Raw genomic sequence first — 25,324 nt, 5'->3', positions numbered from 1 at the left:
ACGCTACTTAAGTAATATTCCTTATGATAAGATTCGCCATAATAGAAAACACCAAATAACACATTTTTAAGCTAAGAAATATGACCAAAAAGTATATTCGATGACGTGTAGGTCACGTGGTGAGGAAGCGCGCGCTATTGGTCGTCTCGTTCACGTGCTTTACTCCAGCGTGAGTCCGAATCCTCGCAGCGCGTGTGTGTGTGTGTGTCACGATGGAGGAGAAACTGGATTTAATCAGCAAATGTATAAGAACTTTCCCAGATTTCCCTACGAAAGGGATTCCGTTCAAGTGGGTATTAATATTAATATCTCTCAGTCCCAGTTAAACGCGCGGCGGAAGCGCGTTCACGAGGGACTAGTTTTAGAGAGTGTTTAATGTGTGTTTCGCAGGGATATTATTGGTTTCAGGTGTGTGTGTGTGTGTTTCGCAGGGATATTTTCCCGATCCTGAAGAACCCGAAGGCTCTGACTGCAGTGATAGATCTGTTTGAGGAACACGTGAGGAACTCTTTCTCTCAGCTGGATCTGATAGTCGGTAAGAGGACAATCATAACTCGATCTGCACATTAATAACTGAAACTGCACATTAATAACCGCATTAATAACGGGGTCTGCACATTAATAACTGAAACTGCAGATTAATAACCACATTAATAACTGGATCTGCTCATTAATAACTGAAACTGCAGATTAATAACCACATTAATAACTGGATCTGCTCATTAATAACTGAAACTGCAGATTAATAACCACATTAATAACTGGATCTGCTCATTAATAACTGAAACTGCAGATTAATAACCGCATTAATAACGGGGTCTGCACATTAATAACTGAAACTGCAGATTAATAACCACATTAATAACTGGATCTGCACATTAATAACTGAAACTGCAGATTAATAACCACATTAATAACTGGATCTGCTCATTAATAACTGAAACTGCAGATTAATAACCACATTAATAACTGGATCTGCTCATTAATAACTGAAACTGCAGATTAATAACCACATTAATAACGGGGTCTGCACATTAATAACTGAAACTGCAGATTAATAACCACATTAATAACGGGGTCTGCACATTAATAACTGAAACTGCAGATTAATAACCACATTAATAACTGGATCTGCTCATTAATAACTGAAACTGCAGATTAATAACCACATTAATAACTGGATCTGCTCATTAATAACTGAAACTGCAGATTAATAACCACATTAATAACTGGATCTGCTCATTAATAACTGAAACTACAGATTAATAACCACATTAATAACTGGATCTGCTCATTAATAACTGAAACTGCAGATTAATAACCACATTAATAACGGGGTCTGCACATTAATAACTGGATCTGCTCATTAATAACTGAAACTGCAGATTAATAACCGCATTAATAACGGGGTCTGCACATTAATAACTGGATCTGCACATTCATAACTGAAACTGCACAATTCATTACTGGATCTGGTCAAAGTTAGACTGAACTGATTAAATACAGTGGCATTAATGATTGTTAGAGTCCTGTTGTGTAATGTGTGTTACAACCTTTCGCAACACTTTATTTCAGTGTCCTTGCTCCATACACTTACCGTAACAATAACAGTAAATTATGCATAATTACATGAAACTAACCCTCAACCAAACCCCAATCCTATAGTAAGTACACATTTTTGCTTAATATTACTCATTACTTAATTACATTATAACAATGACACCTTAAAATAAAGTTTAACCCTCTTAATTTACAGTTTAAAGGAACAATGTTGAATTGAAAGAGGACTTAAAGTGGCCATGGAGTCAAAATCAAAGTTGTTTTAAAACGCATACACACACTTGACCCCTAAACCTACACACCTCAACACTTTCTGCATTTATTTTTTAGAAACTTTTAATTACTTTATTTTATACCAGATTTACAAATGAGGACGTGCCTAAAGGGAGATTCTGGGTACAAATTTGTTCCCAAAATATAGTTAAGTAGGTACACACAGTATATGTGAGCTGAGCACATACTGTCACTCACTATATTTAAGGAAATGACACAGTTTCCCATAATTCTAAAATCTTATATTAATAGTATTACACAGAGAATCTCAGACACACACACCAGAAGAGGAAGGACTGATGCTGTATCGACTTCTGCTCGTTCTGTAGTGTAACCGAGTGCCTGTTAACCCTCTGGGGTTGTTCGTTTCAGAGTCACACTCGAGGTGTTCATTTGTGCTCCAAATGGAGCCAAAGGGCGGGATTCATATAAAAAAAAAAAAAAACGTTTTTTTTTTACTCGTTTTTTATAATATTTTCTCTTTTCTTTTTTGGTGTTTTGAGAAAATTTAAAAAAAAAAAATTATAATTAATATTAATGCAATAATTATGACAAAATTTCCCCCTTTGAACATAATAGAAAAAATATTTTTAAAAATATATACTTTTTAATTTTTTTTTTTAAAGCTGTATTTCATTTTAGAGTCAAGCCTAGGCCTCATAAAAGCAATTTTTGGAATGAGATGGATGCCATCTGGTGGACAAACTGAGCATTTTAAAAATGCAAAACACATGTATAATCTGATTTTTTTTTTTGGTGTGTTTGTGTGTGTGTGTGTGTGTGTCTGTTTTGCACTCTTGATGTTTTATAGATTCACCCCTTCACTGTTGTGTGCTTTTTTTCAAGATCGTGGCTGATTTGTAGATTGTACGCACAAAAAAACTCAGTATTTTCACATTTTTGTCAATTTCCCATTCATTTTCCATGCGAACACCCCAAGTGTGACTATTTTTATTACAACCACTTAGACTATTCACATCCAGTCCCCAATTTTTTGGGGTGTTCAAATACCAAATACCAACAAAGTCACCAAATTTCGGACCATTCCGAGGAAGCTGTGATTTAAAAAAAAATGTATTTAAATTCTTCGGGTCCATTTGGGCCGAACAACCCCAGAGGGTTAAATATAGGACAGTTGTGAAAAATTAGATATTAATCCTTACGTCTACTGGAGCATTTGATCATAACAGTCGTTTCTATGGGAACGCTGAGTTTAACGTACTCTGTAACGTGTGTGTGTCCGTGTTTCAGGACTGGACGCTCGAGGGTTTCTGTTCGGGCCGCCGCTGGCTCTGAGATTGGGAGTGGGATTCGCTCCGATCCGGAAGAAAGGGAAACTCCCCGGGCCGACGCGAGCGGTGGCGTACAGTCTGGAGTACGCGCAGGTAACTTACAGCACTTATTATGAGTTATCCAGTCTTCAGTGGCTCATTAAACATGTGCATGTTCCATATATATTATTATTATTATTATTACATCATAAAATGATTGTCTGAGCGCGAGTGTGTGACGTTTCAGGCCGAGGCCGAGATGCAGGAGGACGCCGTTTCTGAAGGACAGAAGATCCTGATCATCGATGACTTACTGGCTACTGGAGGTGTGTGTGTTTATAGACTCGTTACATGCAAAGTGAGATATTTCAAGCCGTTATTTGTTATAATTTTGATGATTATGGATTACAGATATGAAAATCCTAAATTCAAAATTAGAATATTGTGAATATTTTTGATATCTGTAATCCATAATCATCAAATTATAACAAAAAAAGGCTTGAAATATCTTTTCAAGAAAAATATATATATATTTTTTTACTTGTTTTTATAATATTTTTCTTTTTTGTGTGTTTTGAGAAAATTTTAAAAATAAAAAAAATGTATAATTAGTATTAATGCAGTAATTATGACCAAAATTTCCCCCATTGAATGTAATAGAAAAAAATGTTTAAAAAAATATATATATGTTTTTAATTTTAAAGCTGTATTTCATTTTAGAGTCAAGCCTAGGCCTCATAAAAGCAATTTTTGAAATGAGATGGATGCCATCTGGTGGACAAACTGATCATTTTAAAAATGCAAAACACATGTATAATCTGAATTTTTTTGGTGTGTTTGTGTGTGTGTGTGTCTGTTTTGCACTCTTGATGTTTTATAGATTCACCCCTTCACTGTTGTGTTTTTTTTTAAGATCGTGGCTGATTTGTAGATTGTACGCACAAAAAAACTCAGTATTTTCACATTTTTGCCAATTTGCCATTCATTTTCGGACCCGAACACCCCAAGTGTGACTATTTTTATTACAACCACTTAGACTACTCACATCCAGTCCCCAATTTTTTTGGGTGTTCATATACCAAGTACCATTAAAGTCACAAAGTTTCGGACCATCCCGACGAAGCTACGATTTTTTACATTTTTTTATTTAAACGCTTCGGGTCATTATTGACCCGAAGAACCCCAGGGGGTTAAAAAGGCGGAGGATATTTGCACAGAGTTCTGTAACAAAATACACATTTATATACTTTATAACCACTAATGCTGGTGTTACATTACGTAATCACGTACAGTACATTTATCAGGAAACTTAAATTCTGAGATGTGTGTGTGTAGGAACGCTGTGCGCGGCGTGTGAGCTGATCCGACAGCAGAAAGCCGAGGTTTTGGGATGTTTGGTGGTCGTCGAACTCAAAGATCTCAACGGATCCGACAAGCTGAAGCCGACGCCGGTCTTCTCTCTAATCCAGTACTGACGTCTCTGAGGACACGTGTGTGTGTGTGTGTTTACATCTCAGAAATACAAGCAATTTAAATCAACACTTCACCCTTAATGGGTTTAATGGTGTTAACTCCACCAGGAGAGTTAAGTAAAGAAAGACTTCTGTGGTTGTGATGGGAGAAATTAAGCTTTTTGAATCAATTGCTTGATAAAATAAACTGAACCTGGCGCCCCCTGCTGGCCAGAACAGTGGAAATGCAGTCAGAAAAACACATCAGTAAATATGAAGTGTCTGTAGAATGTTATTGATTTGTTGGTAAACTTGATTAATCGGACCAGTAAGAAACTCTAGTTTCACGGAGCATCGCCCTCTAGTGGCGAAATATTGATATTTTAAAAACAATGACTGTAGCAGATTGACACTCGCTCTGAATCACTAGTTCAAAACACAATTCACAAAACTATTGTTTACACCATAGAATTAAAAATATAAAAGGTAATTGCGACTTTTTATTTCACAATTCTGACATTTTTTCTCAGAATTGCAAGATGGAAAGTCAGAATTGCGAGTTATAAAGTCAGAATTGCGAGTTATAAAGTCAGAATTGCGAGATATATAGTCAGAAATGAGAGTTATAAAGTCAGAATTGTAAAATTTAAAATATTCTAAGCGATATATCTTAGAAACTTATTTCCCCCTCAAAATTGGCCTGATAAGTCGCTATTGCGAGTTTATAACTCACAATTCTGAGAAAAGATGTCAGAATTGACATATAAACTCGCAATTATATCTTATGAAGTCAGAATTGTGAGATGTAAACTCGCAATTGTGAGAAAAAGTCACACTTTATATTTTTATATCTCGCAATTTTGACTTTCTCGCAATGCGACTTTTTATCACGCAATTCTGATTTTTCATCTCACAATTCTGAGAAATAGTCAGAATTGTAAGATATATACTCGCAATTGTGAGAAAAAAAAAGTCAGAATTGTGAGAAAGTCACAATTATTATTATTATTTTTTTAATTGAGTGGCAGAAACAAGCTTCCAAACAAAACGGTTCAAAATCACCAGTAAAGTTGTGTATCGTATGGTTTGAGTTTGTGCAATCCATTCCCCATGTCATCATTGTTATGTGACCAGGAACTTGATTTGCAATTCCTTTGTGCAACTCTGAGTCTCTACAAGTGATGTACAGAGAGAGAGAGAGGATGAAACACCACTTCTAGCATGAACTAGTTTATTGTAAATGATTGGATGCATTAATCTTGTAATTGATTCCTCCATGCCAACATCCATCAACTTCTTGTGCCAAGATGCAGAGAACCATGTCACAACCTCGGTTAAAAACGTAGTGACTTGTAAAATACAAAGTATGAACAAATGAAACTAAAAACGAGTCTTCTCCATAATAAAAGTTAAAATCCATGATAAAAATATTGCACATGATAGTCTGGAGTGTTTGCTTCGGCTCAGACACACTCCTTCATCTTCTGGTTCAGGGCGTTCAGCACAAGGTTCAGGTCCGTGCTCTTGTTCAGCTTCAGGTACAAGTCTTTCCTGATTGGATGAATCGTGAGCCACGCTTCAGTCGACTCGGCCAATAGGCGAAGGTGCTTCTCCATCTCGTCTAAAGACAGAAATAAACAATATATGAATGATCCACTAGCATGAAAAACAGATATTAAGAGCATATTAGCTATGAGAAAACCTACCGAATCATTCTTTTATCATCACGATTAGCAAAGCGACACATTGTGAAATCAAACTTGACTTTTTTTGTGGATTGCAGAGTTTATTATACATTGTTTGTGTGGTAGGGCTGTCAAAATCAAAAGATACACTCTAATTTCTCTTAAATATTTGCAAAAATCAGATATTTGAGTTTTAAAGGCAATACTTTAATGTAAGAGGACTAAAGTTCTGTAGTCTCTAATGTCCACAAGAGGGCGCAAGCGAGCGCAAGCAAATATATGTTTCCTTAAACGTTAATTACTTAATATAATTATTTCTTATTTAATATAATTATTTCTTAATTTCCTGAAAAATAATTATTTCATTAAATGTTCATGCAAGGAAAACTAGGTAACAATAGTGGATTAAACTGTACACGCGTCAGAAATTGATCTTAGCTTAAGCATTATTTGTGGGTAATCGGCGATATTGAATAAATGTTTTAAATATTTTGCATAATTTATAGCTAGTGCGCTTTAATGTTGAACCAGGAAGTTTGTTTTGAAATGCTTCAATTTTGTACAAACTGGAACAAACTTCCTGCTTAAACGTTAAAGCGCACTAGTGTAATGAATACAAAATATTTACATTATTCAATATTGCTTTAAAATTATGCACAAATCGAGGTGCAAAAGCCCATACGATCCAAAAAATAGATATAAAAACATGTCATACTTAGAAAACAAGTTTCTTCAAATTCAGTATTTGGTGATTTGGAGTAATGAGAGATTTATAAATCACTTTTCGTATGTCAGGAACACCAAAAATGGGTTTAAAATAAATAAGTCATACCATGGCTTAGTAAAATCAGTATGTTTTAGTCCAATGTGCATATTCAGAAAAAAGAAAATCCCCAAATGACCCGAACCCGACCTGAACAAATGTAGCAGGGAAACTTATTCTGAACTAAGAAGCGGGTCTTTCTTTCAAAATATTACAATATTTAATATAATATATTCTGTTAATATCTTAAAAGGTCTTAATAATCTTAAACGTAGGGCTGTACGATTAATCTTTCTTTCAAAACATAATACATCTTAAATGGGTCTTAATTACTTTAAAAGATATTAAAACAATCTTAAATAGGTCTTAAAGGGATAGTTCACCCAAAAAATGAAAATTATATCATTATTTACCCTCCATGTCATCCCAAACCCGTAAGACCTTCGCTCATCTCCAGAATCTGATGAAATCCAAGAGGTTTCAGTCTCTCCATTGACATGGACGTCATTGACACTTTCAAGGCCCAGAAAGGTAGTAAAGACACCGTTAAAACGGTCCATGTGACTCCAGTGGTTCTCCTACGCCATCGACGTGCGGTTTACACTTCAACAGCGTAGGAGAATGACATGGATGTGAAGAGATTGTTGAATACAGTCGTTATTTTAGGTTTTTTTTGCACGCTTCATAACATTAACATTGAACCACCGGAGTCACATGGACTGTTTTAACGGTGTCTTTACTACCTTTCTGAGCCTTGAAAGTTGCATGACGTTGCCGTCTATGGAAGGACACAAACCTCAGATTTGTTTAGAAACATCTTCATTTGTGTTACACTTCATTACTGACACAGTTTTAATTTTTGGGTGAACTCTCCTGGCTTTAATTTCTTTAAAAGGGTCTTAAAATGAGATATTTTCTAAATAACTGGAGCACTGACCGCAGCTGAGCGGAGACCGGTAGCTCGCGATCACACGGTTGCAGACGAGCTCCATGAGGAGGGCCGGCTTCTTCTCCGCTACGAACACGTTGCGCAGGATCCGGGCTAGCTCCGGCAGCCGTGACATCATCACCAGGCGCCGCTCCTGCTCCGGGTCTCTTGTCATCGCGGCCCGCAGCTTCTGAGCCTCTTTAGCTCGAATCTGAAAAGAGACCGATGCGGATTAAAAAAAAAAAAAAGATGGACGAAACTCTTTTACTCTTCCATTGGTGAAAAGGTGTCTTTAACCAAAGATTTGAGTAGGGCTGTCAACTTTAGTCGTTTAGCCGACTAGTCGGTCGATGCCGTCTTGGTCGACTGACATTTTTTTTACCAATAGAAAGAATTTTTCAATGATTTACTCCTTTTATAAGCAGTTATTTATTACTGTATTCTAAATATAATTAGCCTATGTTTTGTCCCCAACTTTAAAATGCGTTAATTTAGGCTATTTTTGTAACAGCGCCACAGTTTAGCGCACACATAATACACTCGGGAACCGCACCTGTGGCTGACTGCGCTGCTGCTCGCGCTCGGTAAGGGACGCTGTATTCATACGCCTTATTCACGGCAGCGCCATCTTTGATTTTTAATGAGAATGAAAGCGAGGCTGTGAGGGATAGACTTGCATCTCTTCAATGGGCTGTACTGTTATTTAATGTGTTTTCGGATTGCTCTGCTCATGAAACACTGGAAAAATATCTTTCCAAGAAGTTTCAGTTGACAAAAAACTCCTGACAATGTAAGCTTTGGAAAATTGTAAGTAATCTGGGAGCTTTATTCAGCTTTGATGCCATTGGAAACACGGTACGTCTATCCCTCACAGCCTCACTTTCATACCTGTCATGGCGCTGCTCTGAATAAGGTCTATTCAGTTAGAACGCTGCTTGTTTTGGCTTTAGTCGACAAAATGTCCAGGAAATCTAAATCTTTTGTCTGGTTGCATTTTAAAACAAAGACGACAAGACTGTGGAGGGAGGCGATTTATGAGCGCGCAAGTCGCGCACCTACGATTGAAATCGAACTTGAGCGCGCAAAAGACGCGAGCAGCCTTTTAACGGCTATATCATGCTGACTCAATAGATTGTGTTTTCGTTTTTATTTGTACACTTGACACATTTGAAAATAGTCTAAATAATGCGCAAAACGAAAATAAACCTATATGCGGTCCTACAGCCTATTATTAGGATTGTTTTTAGGCTATTTGGGTTTGTGTGTTGTTTAAAACGCCTTGATCGTCAGGACGAAAGTTAACCCAAAGCTTTGAAAGTAAAGAAGAATATAAAGCCTGTATAAACGAGAGCTTTTGTTGGGATTTTTCATGATGTGGCAGATAGCAGTTATATTTTGTAGCGTGTGGTGTGGTCCGGTGCGCGATTGGACAGAGGACACAGCTCTTCACTTTTTGCAGTTAAAAAAAAAAAAAAAAATCACTTAATTTTCAAAGAATTGTATTATTATCATAGTTTTATTTATTTGTGATGTTTTTTCGTTGTTGTTTTATAAATGCTCAATGACAATTGTTTAAAAAATGTTTAATCAAAACATCACGTTTTTTTTTTGTTGTTTTTTTTTTTAGTCGACTAATCGTTGCGCAGGATAAGACTTTGGTCGACTACAGCCCTAGATTTGAGACCTGGAGCCGCGATATCAACTGTTAGTACAGTTTACGGTAGAATAACTCGTGTCGGTGAGAAATAAGCGGTTATGAAGTGTAGAAATTAAAGTACAAGCTCCCAAATCTCTTCCCAAAAAGTCTGTTGGTGCTTCAGTGACTATGTTTAGAGAAGCTGACGTCACTTTCCCGTTAAAAAAATAAATAAATAAATATCCAAGACTTAAACTAACATCAGCGTGATAAAAACTAGCTAAAATGACAGAAAACATTTGGAAAAACTATCTGAAGTGTAATGGAGTGTCTCGTCGCCTCAGACGGCCAAACTCTCGCGGTGTGACACACACTTGAACATGTGGAGATGTAGTAGCTCACCCTCTCCAGCAGGGACTGAGAGACGCCCTTGAGCGCGCCGGGTGTTTCGGCTGGTTTCTCTGCGGCCTCGGGCTCTTCAGCGCGCGCGCTCTCTGCAGTCTTCAACGCCATGTTAGCCAACGCCTTCTCCATCTGGAGCGAGAGAAGGACAGAACTCAGTGATGATCAGTACAATACAAATAAATGACCGCATTTAAAGACTTAAAACGCTAGTTTTTGGTTAAGGACTGCAATAAGCAGCATCCTAAAACCTTAAAGGGCCAGTACCCTGAAACCGTATGGAAAAGGGCGCTAGTCGCTCACCTTGGGCGTCATGAGCGCTCGAGCCCGGTCCAACACCTCCTGGGCCGAGCTCAGTTTCTCAGTTTGAGGGGGTTGAGGCAAGTCCGCGGGCTTGACGTCGGGAACCTCGTCCACATTGAACCTCGGATGCCAGCGGGTCAGTTTGTCATCGGGGATGACCATGGGAGGGTTTAGGGAAGCCAGGAACTTCTGTATCCAACATAAGAAAGACGACACATGATTGGAAATGGCAAAAAAACATAATATCCAAAACTCATCATCACAGGGTTCCCACACTTTAGAGCCCGACCGATAAAGGACTTTGAAGGCCGATACCAATACAAATATTTGTTGGTTTAAAGTCGGCCGATATTTTTTTATTTTAGAAACGCGCAAACAAAACATTAACAGATTTCCCTAACATTAGTTATTTGTAGTTATTCATGAGTCAACTAAAATAATAAAAATGTTTCTTTTATTGTCACAACATCAAAATATATTAAAGTTCTGATCAATAAAATAATAATTAGTCCCTACATTGCCTTATAAGCTACCTTATAATTACAATGTCAGCTTGCTTATCCCTTCACCTGTACTTTTTAAATTCTTTCCATCAAGCTACATCAAAACATTTTCGATCATCAGTTGCTGCCGGCCTTCGAAAACCTACTATTTACGATTCTAAATCCATCACAGAACGAAAGTCTGCATTGCAGCGCACACTTGGCGTCGTTGGATTTCACACACGTGTAAAAGAAAAGCTAACTTATGCACGGGATGTGTGGCGTGTACACGAGTGTTGCCAACAGGAACGTGTAGAGTGCCCTCTGGTGGACAAACTATACAACTCCAACACTCATGACATGGTTCAAGCGTTTCGTCCATTTTTATTTTATTTTTGAAATGTTCATTTATCGGCCATTATAACTGCCGATACCGATAGTTTGGAAAATGCCTAATATCGGCCGATAATATCGGTCCGCCAATAAATCGGTCTGGCTCAATTTCAAACTCAAGGACTTTCCAGGTCCAATACCCTTAAATTGAAGGACTAATGTGGGGACATATTTCAATTGTGAGCAAGTTTACATTGTGTTACCTTGATTTTTGGCCATAGGACCGATCTGATATTCTATTTGTATCTGTGCATGTTTATTTTCAAAAACTTTCCAGAGCCTTGAGTTTATGTTTTCCAGATTCACAAACTTAAAGGAGTAGTTCACGTTAAAAAAAAAAAAACTTTTGCTGATAATTTACTCACCCCCATGTCATCCAAGATGTCCATGTCTTTCTTCCTTCAGTCGAAAAGAAATTATTACGATTTTTGATGAAAACATTCCAGGGTTTGCCATATAATGGACTTCAATGGGAACCAAACGGTTCAAGGTCCAAATGAGAGTTTCAGTGCAAACTGTTCAAAGGGCTTTAAACGATTCCAGACGATGAATAAGGGTCTTATCTGGGACCCTTTGAGTCATGATTTGTTCATTTTGATGAATGAGTTCGAACAGGAGATTCACGAACGTACATCACAGAACAGACCAAGGCGAGCATTTGTGCTTATAAAACTTACTTTTTTAATTTATTTTTTAAATGAGCGATCGTTTCGCCTGATAAGACTCTTATTCATCGTCTGGTGTCGTTTAAAGCCCTTTGAAGCTGCACTAAAACTCTCATTTGGACCTTGAACCGTTTGGACCCCATTGAAGTCCATTATATGGAGAAAATCCTGGATTGTTTATCAAAAACCTTAATTTCTTTTTGACTGAAGAAAGAATGACATGGACATCTTGGATGACATGGGGGTGAGGAAATTATCAGCAAAAGTTTTTTTTAAAAGTGAACGACTCCTTAAACGAGCCGAGGGAACCCAGTCATGATGGAACAGAAAAACATAATATCCCAAACTCATGCGAGTAAAACGGCTTACCTTGTGGTGTCCCTTCACGATCTCGACAAGGTTTTGGTGAAAAATGCGCCTTCTTTCCAAGAGACGAGAGACCGACAGCACTGGACGAGTGCCGTTAAACTCTGCGGAGAGAAACACGTTATTAAAATAAATACACTTAACATATGTCACGGCCGCATGATTTGGGTAAAAAGCAAAACGTTGTTTTTTTTTGTAAAATTGCATGCACTTTTGAAAAGTTAAAAGTAAACGTCAGTTCTGTATAGGATGATCATTTCTATTTTACCTTAAAATTACTTATTTTGATTTTTAAAAAGTGTTTTACTCGATGCATTGAACATTTTGGAATGATTTATTTAGTTTCACTGGCAAGACCTTTTTTTTTCTTTGCACCGGATTTAAAAACAAAGCACAAATGCTGAGTAAATAGCTAAACATCATCATGTGGATTGTTTAATTCGTGTTGATTATGTTGTTAAATATCCAGTTGTTGCCTTTAAGTTTCACGTATACAATTAATACTTATTTAAGGCCAGTTTTATGTAGTTTCAAGTTCAACCCAATTTAAAACAAAAGCTAAATGCTGATGCTAAATCTCAGTAGCATCCATGTTTGTATTGAATGAGCTGCGCAGTTACTGACGTTAATTTCAGATGGATGCATTATTGTTTTCGGTTTGGCATGTTAAACACCAAATAAACGTTTTATTCCTCGCTTGTTCCTCACCTTCTTCAATGAGCGGCTCCATGGTGAGCTGATAGCTGGACTTCTTCACGGCGGCACTGAACGAGGGGACGTTCTTCTCCTGGCGAAAGGTGTAGGCAGAAGGGTACACCTCCTTTATCTGCCCCAGGTGGCGCTCCTCAAAACGCCTGCGAGGAGAGCAGAACTAGGGTTACCCAGAGTTCAATTCAGCAGGCGCTTCAACGCAAGTAAATCACTCGCATACGTCTATCATTAACCATTGACTAATCATTTTTTGATTTTACTCGCCAGTGTGTGTGCTAGAGGATAAGTATAAGTTTAGCATAGGTTTATACATAAGACTATTTCAATGTAGCTCAATAGACGGATCGTAAACTCTCGTGTGTGCGTGACTTCTATACCACGCAACATGTACATTATATTTTTTGGCATTTTTCTGTCAAAATAAATTTGGAATTTTTCAGCTTTTAAGAGCAAGCAGAAGATATGACGTTTTTTTCAGTAGTGGGCGGAGCTAATGCACAAACAACAACCTCATTGGCTGGAGCTCATCCCCGTTTTGATTTCAGCAAATCACATGATTGATATTCATGAACCCAGCTAAAATAAATATGAATCGCTGGGCAACGATTAATTGCATCAAAAATAATTTTGTGTTATAAAATAATTTTGTAATACACGCATATATTTAAGAAAAATTTGCATGTACATACTGTATTTTAATTTCTTTTATATAAAATTTGTATTAAATGTATACATGCATGTGTTTTTACATATACAAAATATTTATACACAATACAAACATTATGTAAACAAACTTTTTTTGGATGCAATTAATCGCATCCAAAATAAAAGTTTGTTTACATAGATGCAAAAGCCTCTAAATGCCATTTGAAGTTTTCTACTAGAATGGTCATTTTTATCAAGCTTGTATATTTAAGTTCAGTAATTTCACTTAAATAACAATTAATAGGTAATTATCATTGCCATTTAAGTGAAATCACTGAACTTAAATATACAAGCTTGATAAAAATGATCATTGTAGAAGAAAATTTCAAATGGCACTTAGAGGCTTTTGCATCTGAACTCTTCATATATATATATATAAACACACTGCATATCAGTCTGGCGAAGTAAACTAAATAAATGACGAGCCAATGGTGATTCTGTTGCCACGGTGTGTGTGTAGACGGTTGACTCTTACTTGTGCATCATGTCTTGGACCCCTTGCTTGACCTTGGCGAACGTGACGGTCTCGGAGCGGTTGAACAGCATCCCGACGATGGTCTCCGTACTGCGAAACATCTCGGACAGGACTCTGTAGTGGTAGGGCAGGGTAAGCCCGGGCGGGACGTCCCGAGCGAGGGTGTGGAAGCGCTGATAAGCTGGGAGCTTCTCTCTGAAACACACACACACACACACACACACTACTTCAGCAACAAAACACACAAAGCATCTCTGAGGTAATGCGGAGCCGTCATCGAGTAAACACACATCTGCATCGGCCAGCGAACCTCACCTTTGCTCTGGTTCAGGCCGAGCCTGCGCCTCCGTAGCGTTAGCATCCGTCGCATCTCGCTCGGCCTTTCTCTGCTGAACCTTTGCGGAGATCTCGCGGGCCGCGTCGAGCCTCGCTTTCAGCTCCGCTAGTGTCGAAACGGGAGTGGGCGAGGGGTTCGCTACGGCTTCGGACTGTCCTTTCAGTTTCTGCAGCTTCGACTTTAGCGCAGACACGTCCTCTCGAGAAAACGTCTTCTGAAAGAACACAAGCGGCGTGATTAGCGAAGCTCGAGGACACCGGGAGGTTCCTGAAGACCCCCGCGCGTTCGTTACCTTGCTCCGGCTCGTCCGCCTCGGCCGATCGTCTCCACCGGGGGAGATATTTGCATTGTGATTAACAGTATTTTTTGAGTCTTTGCTGGCGGTTTGTTGAGGAGCCTGAGCGATGCCATTGGACAAAGGCTCAATGCGCTACATCAAGATAAGACAGGTTGGATTAGCAGTCATTAACACCACACCAATACACACATGCACACACAGAACAGCAAACCAATGTAGCCTAGTCTACTTCACCTAACATACTTGAACTAAAAGTATACATTAGCACAACATGCTAATGAAATTAAACAATCTATTAACTATAAACTTGCATGATAACTTGATATTCACAAAATGGTCAATTATTCAGAATTTGTTTAATCTTTTAAATTTTCCATTTTCAAAACAACAATTTCTTATTTCTTGTAATTTAACTGATTTAATTAACTTTTCACACAGTTATAAAACCCTGGAGTAGTGTTTTATCACGGTTTCTACTCAAATAAACTTTAATAAAAACTTTAAGAATTTTCTCTCGTGTTTATTTTTATCAATATTGGTACAATATTATACCATTCACATTATTATAAACAAATTACATTAAAAGTAGTTTAACAATACAATTTTAATAGAAAAGCTACGTTAGATTAAGAAAAATTAATAGATTAAGTTACGTTACTAACTACATATAATCGTGTATAATTTGTAGTTAGTAATGCAATACAATTCACAAGTAATCTACCCAGCAATATTTGTCGTTTCGGTGGATTATTGAATAAAATAGAAATGTTTTTGGGACGATTGAAGCAAAATACTACTCTATAGAAAATGTTAAAATTAATTATTATCGGTTTAAAGTAAAGTAATCTCAGTTTGTAATGAGTCTAACGCATAAAAAAATGTAAAAAAAAGAGGTCTAAAGTAATACATTATGGCCATTTTAAATGAATGTACACATTCAACAATGTGTAATTCAATGTTCAATTCACGTTTATTTTTTAATTACTTTTTTAATCATGGATCATTTGTATTCAACAATTAACTACAATACCCAGCAACATCGTTTTAAGCCCCATTAATCCCTTTTTTTGTTTGTTTGTTTTTTAGACGAATTAAGCGAAAAACTTAAAATTCAATGAAGAGTTTTAAATTAAGAATGAACAGTTTAAAATTAAGCAACAGCAGTTTTTTAAAGTTGTGTTAAGAGTAGTAGACATTTTTAAATGGATGTAACGTTACATTTGCGTCCACGTCGCGTTTTACTGAGCGTCGCGTTCTTCTGTTTTGAACGAAACATTTATCGATGGATACCTGCTCTTTATCGTCGTGTTTCAGCAGATCGAGCCTCTTCCTCGCGGTCTTCGGAACCGTGCGATCCTGAGGGGAAGTTCTGCCGAGTCTCAGGCGCTTCTTGGCGCTGCTGTGCTGTTCGGCTGTGGACGGGAAGACCACCGAACACACGTCGAACTCCGCCGAGGTCCGTTTAGGGGTTCGGGGACTCGCCGTTAAGCTCACACTACTCACATCTGTCGAGGTTTCTATCGTGTCCGCTGACAGAACCTCATCGATGACTTTGAGGAACTCCTGATGAACGTGTTTCTGCGGTTCTGGTGTTGCGGGAACGCGCGAAGACCGTGTGGCTCTGGACGATGTTCTTGGTTTAGCGATAACCGCCGATTCTGAAACATCCACGGACAGTTTTTGTCCCTTCGACCGGCCAGATCGACCAACACCACCCTTCTTATTCTGTGCAAAATAATCGGTAACCCGCGCTTGAGCCATTCTTCGGTACGAATGAGATCCGTGGCGTGAGGCAATTGTTATTATCCCACCGGAAGTTCCCCTCAGCGTTTTCTTCCGAGACTAACTTTCGCGCGAAATCGGATCATGTGACTTATGTAGGCAGAGCATGGCTTTTAACCACGCCCCTCTCCCTCTGATCAAACACTCGCAAAACTGACTGTAAAACATGCTATCCTCAATAAATAATAAACACTTCACGTTTATATAGTACTATAGTAAATATAATTTGATTTGGCTCCTTGTGTTATTTAAAAAAAAAAATCATCTACTTTTTTTTTTCTATGTTTTATTCTACTTTGTCGCCTTGCTTTTGGCTTGCTTTTGGCTTGCTCAGTTGGGGTTATTTAGTGTTTAGCAATATTATTGATCTGTGTTGTACTACTTTCATGTTATCACTGTGAAGCTGCTTTGATACAATCTGTATTGTGAAAAGCGCTATATAAATAAATGTGACTTGACTTGACTTGACTTTTACCACGTTTAGCAGTCATTTTGGTTGTTGGGTCTTGGATTGATGGGATTATATTCGCTCTATGTATTGTAAAATTTGCATTTCTAAGGATAAATCAATCATTTTAAATTAGTTACACTGTTAATCATTTAACAGCAAGTGTGACACTCAGCTGCAAACGAGTATGCACACCATTAATTGTTTTTAAATGTACTTCATCTGGAAATTCTGGATCCAAGAAAAAAAAGAGTGCATTAAACTGATATTCACACACACACACACACACACACACACACACACACACACACACACACACACACACACACACACACACACGCACACACACACACACACACACACACACACACACAGAAATTCTGTCATCTCTTACTCACCCCCAAATTGGTCCAGACAACAAAATAAAATATTTTGGAAAATGTGGTTAACCAAAGAGTTCTAAGGCACCATTGACTTATAGTTTGAAAAAACAAAAACAAAAAAACAATACAATTTAAACTTTACTCTCGTCTAATACAAAACAAGACTCGTTACCCAAAGTCACCACTAGATGGAGCCAGCATAACATTTTAATTTAGGAGAGACAACATTTTTTTTTTTTTTTTTTTTTTTGTTTTTTACTACAGTCTATGGGCTACACACAACCCTGTTAGTAGTGACACCCACCATGGCTAAGCCAATACATTAAACAATTTGTTTCTTTTCAACGAATAACATCAGAATATATATCAATTTTGCTACTGAACTGACACGCGCGGAATAAATAACGGTCACATTTTATGGCACGCGCACGTTACACTTCTGCACATCCTCAGTAACGTTACCACCGCCACATTCACAATCACACATGATGAATACGTGTTGGATATGTGTGTATGAACACAAGTTATTTGTTTAATACAGTTTATGTAATTGTCACGAATTGTGGCTTGTCTGTAAAATAAATACTAGGTTGTTTCAACCCATATTTGGCTCAGACCGTTGGGTTTAAAAATGTAATAATAAAAAAAATGTAAATCAAACTAAATTAAAACTTATTAAACCAAACGGTTGGTTTTGTCAGCATTTGACCCAAACATGGGTTGAAGACAGACCTTGTAAACAATAATAGTATGAAATAACACGATAAGTGTGTATAACAGGTTTTCCTCAGACACTCGAGTGGCTCCTCAGGGAGCGCGCGCGTCGGGTTTCTCAGCTGAAAGTGACGTTACTCGTTTGGCACAAGTTATATCTATCGTCAGAGTGGGAGTTTCTTCAACTAACTGTTGGGACGCATCTCGGACTAAACTAAACTCTCCTTATGAGTTTGATGACACTGTATTAACTAGTTTGTGGACTTAAGTCGGAGCTGATTCGTTTCAGAACGGAAGAAAGGCTGAAGAAAGTTTAACAAACGCCGAGGCGGTGAATCACATTTTCCACGAAGATGTAACTTACAATGAATAATCGACTCTCTCATAAAGCCGTTTTTTTAGTTTTCAATCGAAGAACTAAGTCGTATTCGTTCATTTGAGTGTTTAAGAACGCTTTACAGACACCATTGGGAGTTAGTGATGTTTTAACAATTTAGCTAGATGGTCTAACGTTACTGTTCTAGTCGTTTAATCGTCCAGAAACGACGTTTTAATGTTATTAAATTGGTGTAGAATATCGAGAGGCTTTATTTTCGCCATGTAGCTTGTTTTCCACGCTTCTGGGAGATGTGGATTTGTGTATTGGGAGGAATGTGAGTGGAAGTGTTTCTCATGGAGCTTCAGGTGTTGTGTGGATTGGTCTACTGCTGTTTGCTGCCCGTCTTTCTTCTGGCAGGTAAGACATAAACATGGATATATACAGTCAAACAAGTCTTGTTTTTATTAAACACATAATGACATCTGCTTGCCAACTACTGCTGTAAGTATTGGGCGTCAACAAACAAGACGATAAAGTAGGAATCTGTTTGAAAACACCAATGCCAAGTTCTTAAAAATGCGTTTCCATGTTGCTTTTAAAACTAACAAACAAACAACATGATTCAAAAGCTCCAGAAATATCACGTGCTGTATCCATTAAACTTTTTAACCATTTGTTACACTTTGAAAACACTGATATTAAATCATGTTTTTATGTTAAATAACAAAAATGTGTATACTGTATACATTTAAGTGCTGTCAAATTGATTAATCAGATCTAACACGAAGGTTTGTATAGCCTGTGTGTGTGTGTGTGTGTGTGTGTGTGTACACTGTTAAAAGTTGCTGCCTTACATTTTTAAGTTGTCAACTTGGATGTGTAAGTCATTTTAAATTAAATTACATTCAACAGACTTAAAAAAATAGTTACATCTTGTAAAACTTCTAAAAGAGTTGAAAATTACCTAGCAATGTAAAAACATACATTGTCATTTATTTATATATATATAGGCAAATGCTTAAGAGTCCATGATGGGATCATTATTGCAGTGATTTTTATGTTTCTATCGTGTTATATGTTTGGCAAATGCAGTGTGTATCTTTTCATTTCTTGACCAACCATGTATGAAGAACATCATGATCACATTCCAGGATGACAAAGCCAAGATTCATTAGACTCAAACTGTGAAATAATAGTCATGAAGAGTCATTTCCACACATGAATCGGCTCCTTAAACTCATTGAAAGTCTCCGGGATGTTCTGGAGGAGACTTTAAAGAGGGCTGGACTCTTGTAAAATTGATGCACATCTTGATGGGAATAAATGGTGCATCAGATTTTGTTTGTATATGACGTCAACTCTGAAATCTCAGGAGTTTCACTTCATTGCTTGAATGATTCCCTCACCTTCCCTCAGGTGTTTGCTTAACAGACACGCCCGAACGGCACATTTCCTCCGGGCCTAAACCTAAACTAGGGTTATTTCATCATAATCATACTTTCCTGCAACTCACAGCTGTTTTTCTTCCTCTCAGACCCGTTTTCTCTCACAGTTCTTTCTCTGCATCATTTACAGAGCTCAAATACTTTCATGCTTGTGTTGTTTTTAAACGTCGCCTCCCACCGAGAGTTCAATTATGAGCTTTTCACTCTTGAAGTTGTTAACCTAGGGTCATAGTTCTTACTGGGTTGCTAATTAATCCCGTCGTTTTACACTGGGCATGTGTAAAACCTTGGTTAACATTCTCAGTTCCTGATTTACAACGTTCATAACATTAAATGGCATGTGACCTGTTTTACTTACTCATTGTGGGGAACAATATGGACTTGAGTTATGGGTCTTGTCCGTCCGTTTCATGTCGGCCCTGTATCTGAATTAGCTCGTATGAATCTGAACATTGGCTCCACTATGAAAACAACGTGTTATGAAATCGCCTGAAAATATCGTAACATGTTTGATCTCCTCCGACTGGATGAAATCATATTCTGAAACTAAAATAAATCAGTGTTTGTGCAATTTTTTTTGTGTGAAATCTGTCAACACCGACGGCCCAGAAATCTCCAAACTGGTTTTGATTTTTAGCAACTTGCATTAAATCAGGACGTATTCATGTTTTTGGCAAACCCTGATCAATTCCCAATGGATAAATCAAATCCTACTCTTCAGTTTTACTTTTGGAAAAGCAACTTAAGGAAGAAAGGTCTTTGTTTTGATTAATTTACTGGTATGATAAAACAAAACGGTAGCAATGCACGATAAATCAGCCACCATAATATCGGTATCGATATATGTCCGATATATGTTAATTTTTAACGTTATCGTTATCGGCCTGATAAAAAGATTTGGCCGATATCAGGGTGGCCGCGGGTCCTTAAAATCTCTTAGTTTTCCTAATAAAAGGCGTTAAAAAGTCTTAAAATGTCTTATTTTTCCTAATAAATGGCATTTATTATGCATTTATTTTAAGGCATTTATTAGGCATTTATTAATTTTTTTAAATAAATGGCATTTATTTTAAATTTTTCCCATTTCAAGAGCTAATATGTCCATTTCAGGTGCTAATATGTACATTTTAGGTATTAATACATTTTAGGTGCTTATATACATTTCAGGTGCTAATAAAAGAACGGCCTGTGAAAGTCTTTTTTTGATTAATTTACTGGGATGATAAAACAAAACGGTAGCAATGCACGATAAATCGGCCACCATAATATCGGTATCGGCCGATATATGTTCATTTTTAACGTTATCGTTATCAGCCTGATAAAAAGATTGGGCCGATATCAGGGTGGCCGCGGGTCCTTAAAAAGTCTTAAAATGTCTTATTTTTCCTAATAAATGGCATTTATTATGCATTTATTTTAAGGCATTTATTAGGCATTTATTTATTTTATTTGAAATAAATGGCATTTATTTTAAATTTTTCCCATTTCAAGAGCTAATATGTTCATTTCAGGTGCTAATATGTACATTTTAGGTATTAATATGTACATTTTAGGTGCTAATATACATTTCAGGTGCTAATAAAAGAACGGCCTGTGAAAGTCTTTTTTTTATTAATTTACTGGGATGATAAAACAAAACGGTAGCAATGCACGATAAATCGGCCACCATAATATCGGTATCGGCCGATATATGTTCATTTTTAAGGTTATCGTTATCGGCCTGATAAAAAGATTTGTCCGATATCAGGGTGGCCGCGGGTCCTTAAAAAGTCTTAAAAATGTCTTAGTTTTCCTAATAAAAGGCATTAAAAAGTCTTAAAATGTCTTAAATTGAGATTCGATGGGCCTTAAATATTTCTGGTCATATTACCGCTAAAATTACCCTCTGTCCGTCAAATAACTGCAAGAATGATTCTGATTTTATTACATAAAAAGTGATTGATAATGATAATGTATTTCTGGTAGCACTGTTGAGACTCGCCTGTCTCTGCGAGAGATTTTATAGTTAGAAAACAAACGAGCATAACAGCACACACAAAAAATCACAGAAGAAACATACTGAGGTAAAAATGTAGATTTTTTTAAATTTATTTATTACATATGATATAGTTAAGTAACATAACATTACGGGAGCTATATTGCTGAATATTCTCACGATTTCAAATGTAACATTGATTTTAGTTTTAATAAACAACAACAATATTAAACATTAAATATTATGTAATAAAATGTGTATTTCCATCACAGGTTTTGGTCTTGGATATATTAAAGACGATAAATAATGTATTATTTCCTTCAGCTGAGACTTTTCAGATGCGCACTGTTCAACATGATGGTTTTGAGTTGCTTGAAATATGATTGTAATCATGAGCAGCGCAATCTGTCATTAATGATGATGCATTATATAATTGTGTGCTTGAAACATGGTTTTTCATGGTGAGACTTTTATTTTTGTAATCAGGCTCTCAAAAATTATCCAAAAATTTGGATTTAGATTTATCGGCCGATATATCGGTATCGGCCAAAAATGTTCATATCGGTGCGTCCCAACTAAACGTCATGTGCATGGATATTTAATAAGGCAAGCATTGTTTACGTTAGAATTGGATGAAATAATTTGCCACATTGTCTCACACTCTTAGAAGAAATGGTTCCATCCCCCGCTTCATATATGGAACTCCAAAATGGTTCTATATAGAACCATTTTTTTTGTAAAAGGTTCTATTGGCCAAGTATGGAACCCCAGGGTTCTATATAGAACCCAGAAGAACCCATTTTTTAAGAATGAATAGAACGTTTTAGGGGTTCCAAATACTTAGCGCTGATAGAACCTTATAAGGGTTCTATTTAGAACCATTTTTTTTGGTAAAAGGTTCTATTGGCCAAGTATGGAACCCCAGGGTTCTATATAGAACCCAGAGGAACCCTTTTTTTTAAGAATGAATAGAACCTTTTAGGGGTTCCAAATACTTAGCGCTGATAGAACCATTTTTTTTGGTAAAAGGTTCTATTGGCTAAGCATGGAACCCCAGGGTTCTATATAGAACCCAGAGGAACCCTTTTTTAAATAGTGTATAGAACCTTTTAGGGGTTCCAAATACGTAGCGCTGATAGAACCTTTTCTTCTAAGAGTGCACCTTTAATAGTAACATATTTAGTTGTTAGCACTGCAGGGCTTCGTAAGCCAGAGTTAACGGCTGTGCTAAAAGTATGAAACCCTGACATTAGCATTATAGCACAGGATTGAGTGTATAGTGTGAAAGGCCGGTTTCTATATTTAACCTTTCTCTCTTTACTGTACAAGCAACAAACCTGTTGAATGTTACAGGCTGAATTCCTGGTGTTTCATAAACAGAACGTGTTGCTGACAGGATGTATGGTTTGAACATGTGGTTTCTTATGTAGCAAACGTCTCGGGTTTTCCTCAGACTCGCGCATGCGGTCTGCCACATTTGATGAGCATGTAAACAATCATCTTTTATTTCACCCCTGAACCAGCTAGAATCCCAGGAAGCAATTTTGCATTTAAAAGACGCCTATAACCGTTTCATTAGCTAAATCGTGACTACAGATTGACCATGTCATGAAATGAAAATAATATGGGATAATAATGGGGTATCAAAACTACTGTACAATAAATCAGGTTTGACTGAGTTTTGATAAGAAATGAAACCAAACAACTTGTAATCTCTTTGCTAACATGAAGAAACATCATACATCTCACAAGTTATTTTGGCCAAAACGACATGTAACCAAAATTCAACGTTATTTTTTCTAGAGTTTACTTGGTCTATAGTTAACCGAGATGGTGAAATGACGGCTTTTCTTTGCATTTTCTTAGACTGCAAAAAGTAGGGCAACCACACGATCTTGGGTGTGTTAGCGGCGCGAGACACCAGCACATGCTGTCACAATACTATCGGCCTCAATGAAACTGGTGAAGTTTGCCTGAGGCTGGAAACTGTGCATCAGCCAAAGACGGCTCACTTTCAACCTTTTATTCCCGCTGTTCCCAAGCGATCGGTGCAGTTGTGCTGCCAGATCTGAAAGCAAAAAGGACAACCACAAACAAAATCAAATCCTTGTTCATATAGAGCGGTTTTAGTCCAGGTGGATTTAGGAAAGGGGAGATTATTAGATTATTACAAATCACAATAAAAAATTTCATATCAGCCGATATCAATAATTATCATGATATACGTCAAATCTTAATTTCTTTCAAGTTTAAAGGCAGACTTTTGCTCCTGAGTGAAAGCTATTGAAACCAGACTGTTAATTGTGGTTTTAAAACTATCTTTATCGTCAGAAGATGATGAACACTTGACAAACTGGTAAACATTTCTCCAATCTGAGGTGGATTATTCAAAACATCTATCATGATAACATATTTAGTGTTAACTTGACTAATAGAGTTAACTAGAGCCAGACCGATATATCGGCCGATATTAGACATTTTCCAAAATATCGGTATCGGCAGTTATAAATGGCAGATAAATGAATATTTAAAAAATAAAATAAAAACGGACGAAACATGCTATAATCATCTCTCTTAGGCCTGTTATATTGAAAATGTATGTTTTACAATTTGCAGTATGACGTTATTCATTGCTAAATTATGGCTCATCATAGACTAGCTAACCACAAAGCTAGCTAACGCCACTATCATCAGTGGAAGACCGCTAACGTTAACATTAATGAGCTTGGAAACCACAATGAACTTTTTCTGCCTAAATAAAGTAATGATTACTGTATTTATAACTCGCATATCTCTAGTTATAGTCTCTGCATTGTAAAATGTAAGTTCATTGTTCATTGTAAGTTCATTCATAATTCAAGTTGATTGAACTGGAAAAAGTGAGTTAATACAATGAAGGAGATTGATTTAATCATCAGAAACTCAAAATTATATGTTATCTGAACTAAATAAATTATTTAAGTTGATTTGACAAAAGAAAGAATGCATTCTTTCTTTTGTCAAATCAACTTATATAATTTATTTAGTAAAAAAAATATTGGTTTAACTTAAAGTAAGTAACCTGGGTTGCCTTAAAATTTTAAGTTGATTGAACTGGAAAAAGTGAGTTAATACAATCAAGGAGATTAATTTAATCATCAGAAACTCAAAATAATAAGTTATCTCAACTAAATAAATTATTATAAAGTTGATTTGACAAAAGAAAATATGTTGTGATAACAAATCTTGAAAATATTTTTTTACAGTGTGGGTTTGTTCTGTCCTGGTTTACACCGACTGCTTTCGTTTCGAAGTTCTCCGGGAAAGTTACTACTCAGAATTACGTGATGGGAAGTTATTTTGGTCTGAATGAGATGAACGCGTTGGCCTTTTTTTTCACTTCCCGACAACCACAGGAAGCTTTTTAGCGCTTCTGCAACAAATGAATGAGCAAAAGATGCACATTAGGTGTAATTGATACTGTGTATTTTATGGGAATACCCACTCAAGGGAAACGTACTCATAAATCAGCTAAATGATCAAGCTTAATCTCTTTTCTTCATTAACATTACACA

At 36.9% G+C, this 25,324-nt stretch overlaps 3 protein-coding genes across 5 annotated transcripts in view; 2 read left to right on the top strand and 1 right to left on the bottom strand.

The window, feature by feature from the left end:
* Nucleotides 1-156: 156 nt before the first annotated feature.
* Nucleotides 157-5,990, top strand: aprt (adenine phosphoribosyltransferase). The gene is made up of 5 exons (XM_039690761.2): nucleotides 157-289; nucleotides 432-535; nucleotides 3,085-3,218; nucleotides 3,352-3,430; nucleotides 4,440-5,990. The coding sequence occupies exons 1-5, from the start codon at nucleotides 213-215 to the stop codon at nucleotides 4,577-4,579; spliced, it is 534 nt and encodes a 177-aa protein (XP_039546695.2). The 5' UTR covers nucleotides 157-212; the 3' UTR covers nucleotides 4,580-5,990.
* Nucleotides 5,561-16,554, bottom strand: cdt1 (chromatin licensing and DNA replication factor 1). 3 transcript variants are annotated; one of them, XM_039690756.2, is made up of 10 exons: nucleotides 15,995-16,554; nucleotides 14,699-14,836; nucleotides 14,385-14,620; nucleotides 14,070-14,264; nucleotides 12,887-13,032; nucleotides 12,182-12,282; nucleotides 10,273-10,461; nucleotides 9,970-10,101; nucleotides 7,941-8,142; nucleotides 5,561-6,176 (listed from the first exon to the last, which is right to left on the bottom strand). In XM_039690756.2, the coding sequence occupies exons 1-10, from the start codon at nucleotides 16,463-16,465 to the stop codon at nucleotides 6,019-6,021; spliced, it is 1,968 nt and encodes a 655-aa protein (XP_039546690.2). In that variant the 5' UTR covers nucleotides 16,466-16,554; the 3' UTR covers nucleotides 5,561-6,018. The 3 variants fall into 3 exon arrangements, with proteins under 3 accessions (XP_039546690.2, XP_039546691.2, XP_039546692.2); XM_039690757.2 differs by having other exon boundaries at nucleotides 14,385-14,617; XM_039690758.2 differs by lacking the exon at nucleotides 14,699-14,836.
* Nucleotides 16,555-18,140: 1,586 nt separating this feature from the next.
* piezo1 (piezo type mechanosensitive ion channel component 1 (Er blood group)) overlaps nucleotides 18,141-25,324 on the top strand; it is a 121,127-nt gene continuing 113,943 nt past the window's right edge. Inside the window, exon 1 of the mRNA XM_039690766.2 lies at nucleotides 18,141-18,767. Coding sequence (XP_039546700.2) covers nucleotides 18,704-18,767 — 64 coding nt within the window. The 5' untranslated portion in view covers nucleotides 18,141-18,703. The remainder of the gene's footprint in view (nucleotides 18,768-25,324) is intronic.

This window comes from Pimephales promelas, chromosome 1 (genome assembly GCF_988280905.1).
Source record: "Pimephales promelas chromosome 1, fPimPro1.hap1.1, whole genome shotgun sequence".
Classification (NCBI taxonomy): Eukaryota; Metazoa; Chordata; class Actinopteri; order Cypriniformes; family Leuciscidae; genus Pimephales; species Pimephales promelas.
This window is presented reverse-complemented; position numbering and strand designations above follow the sequence as displayed.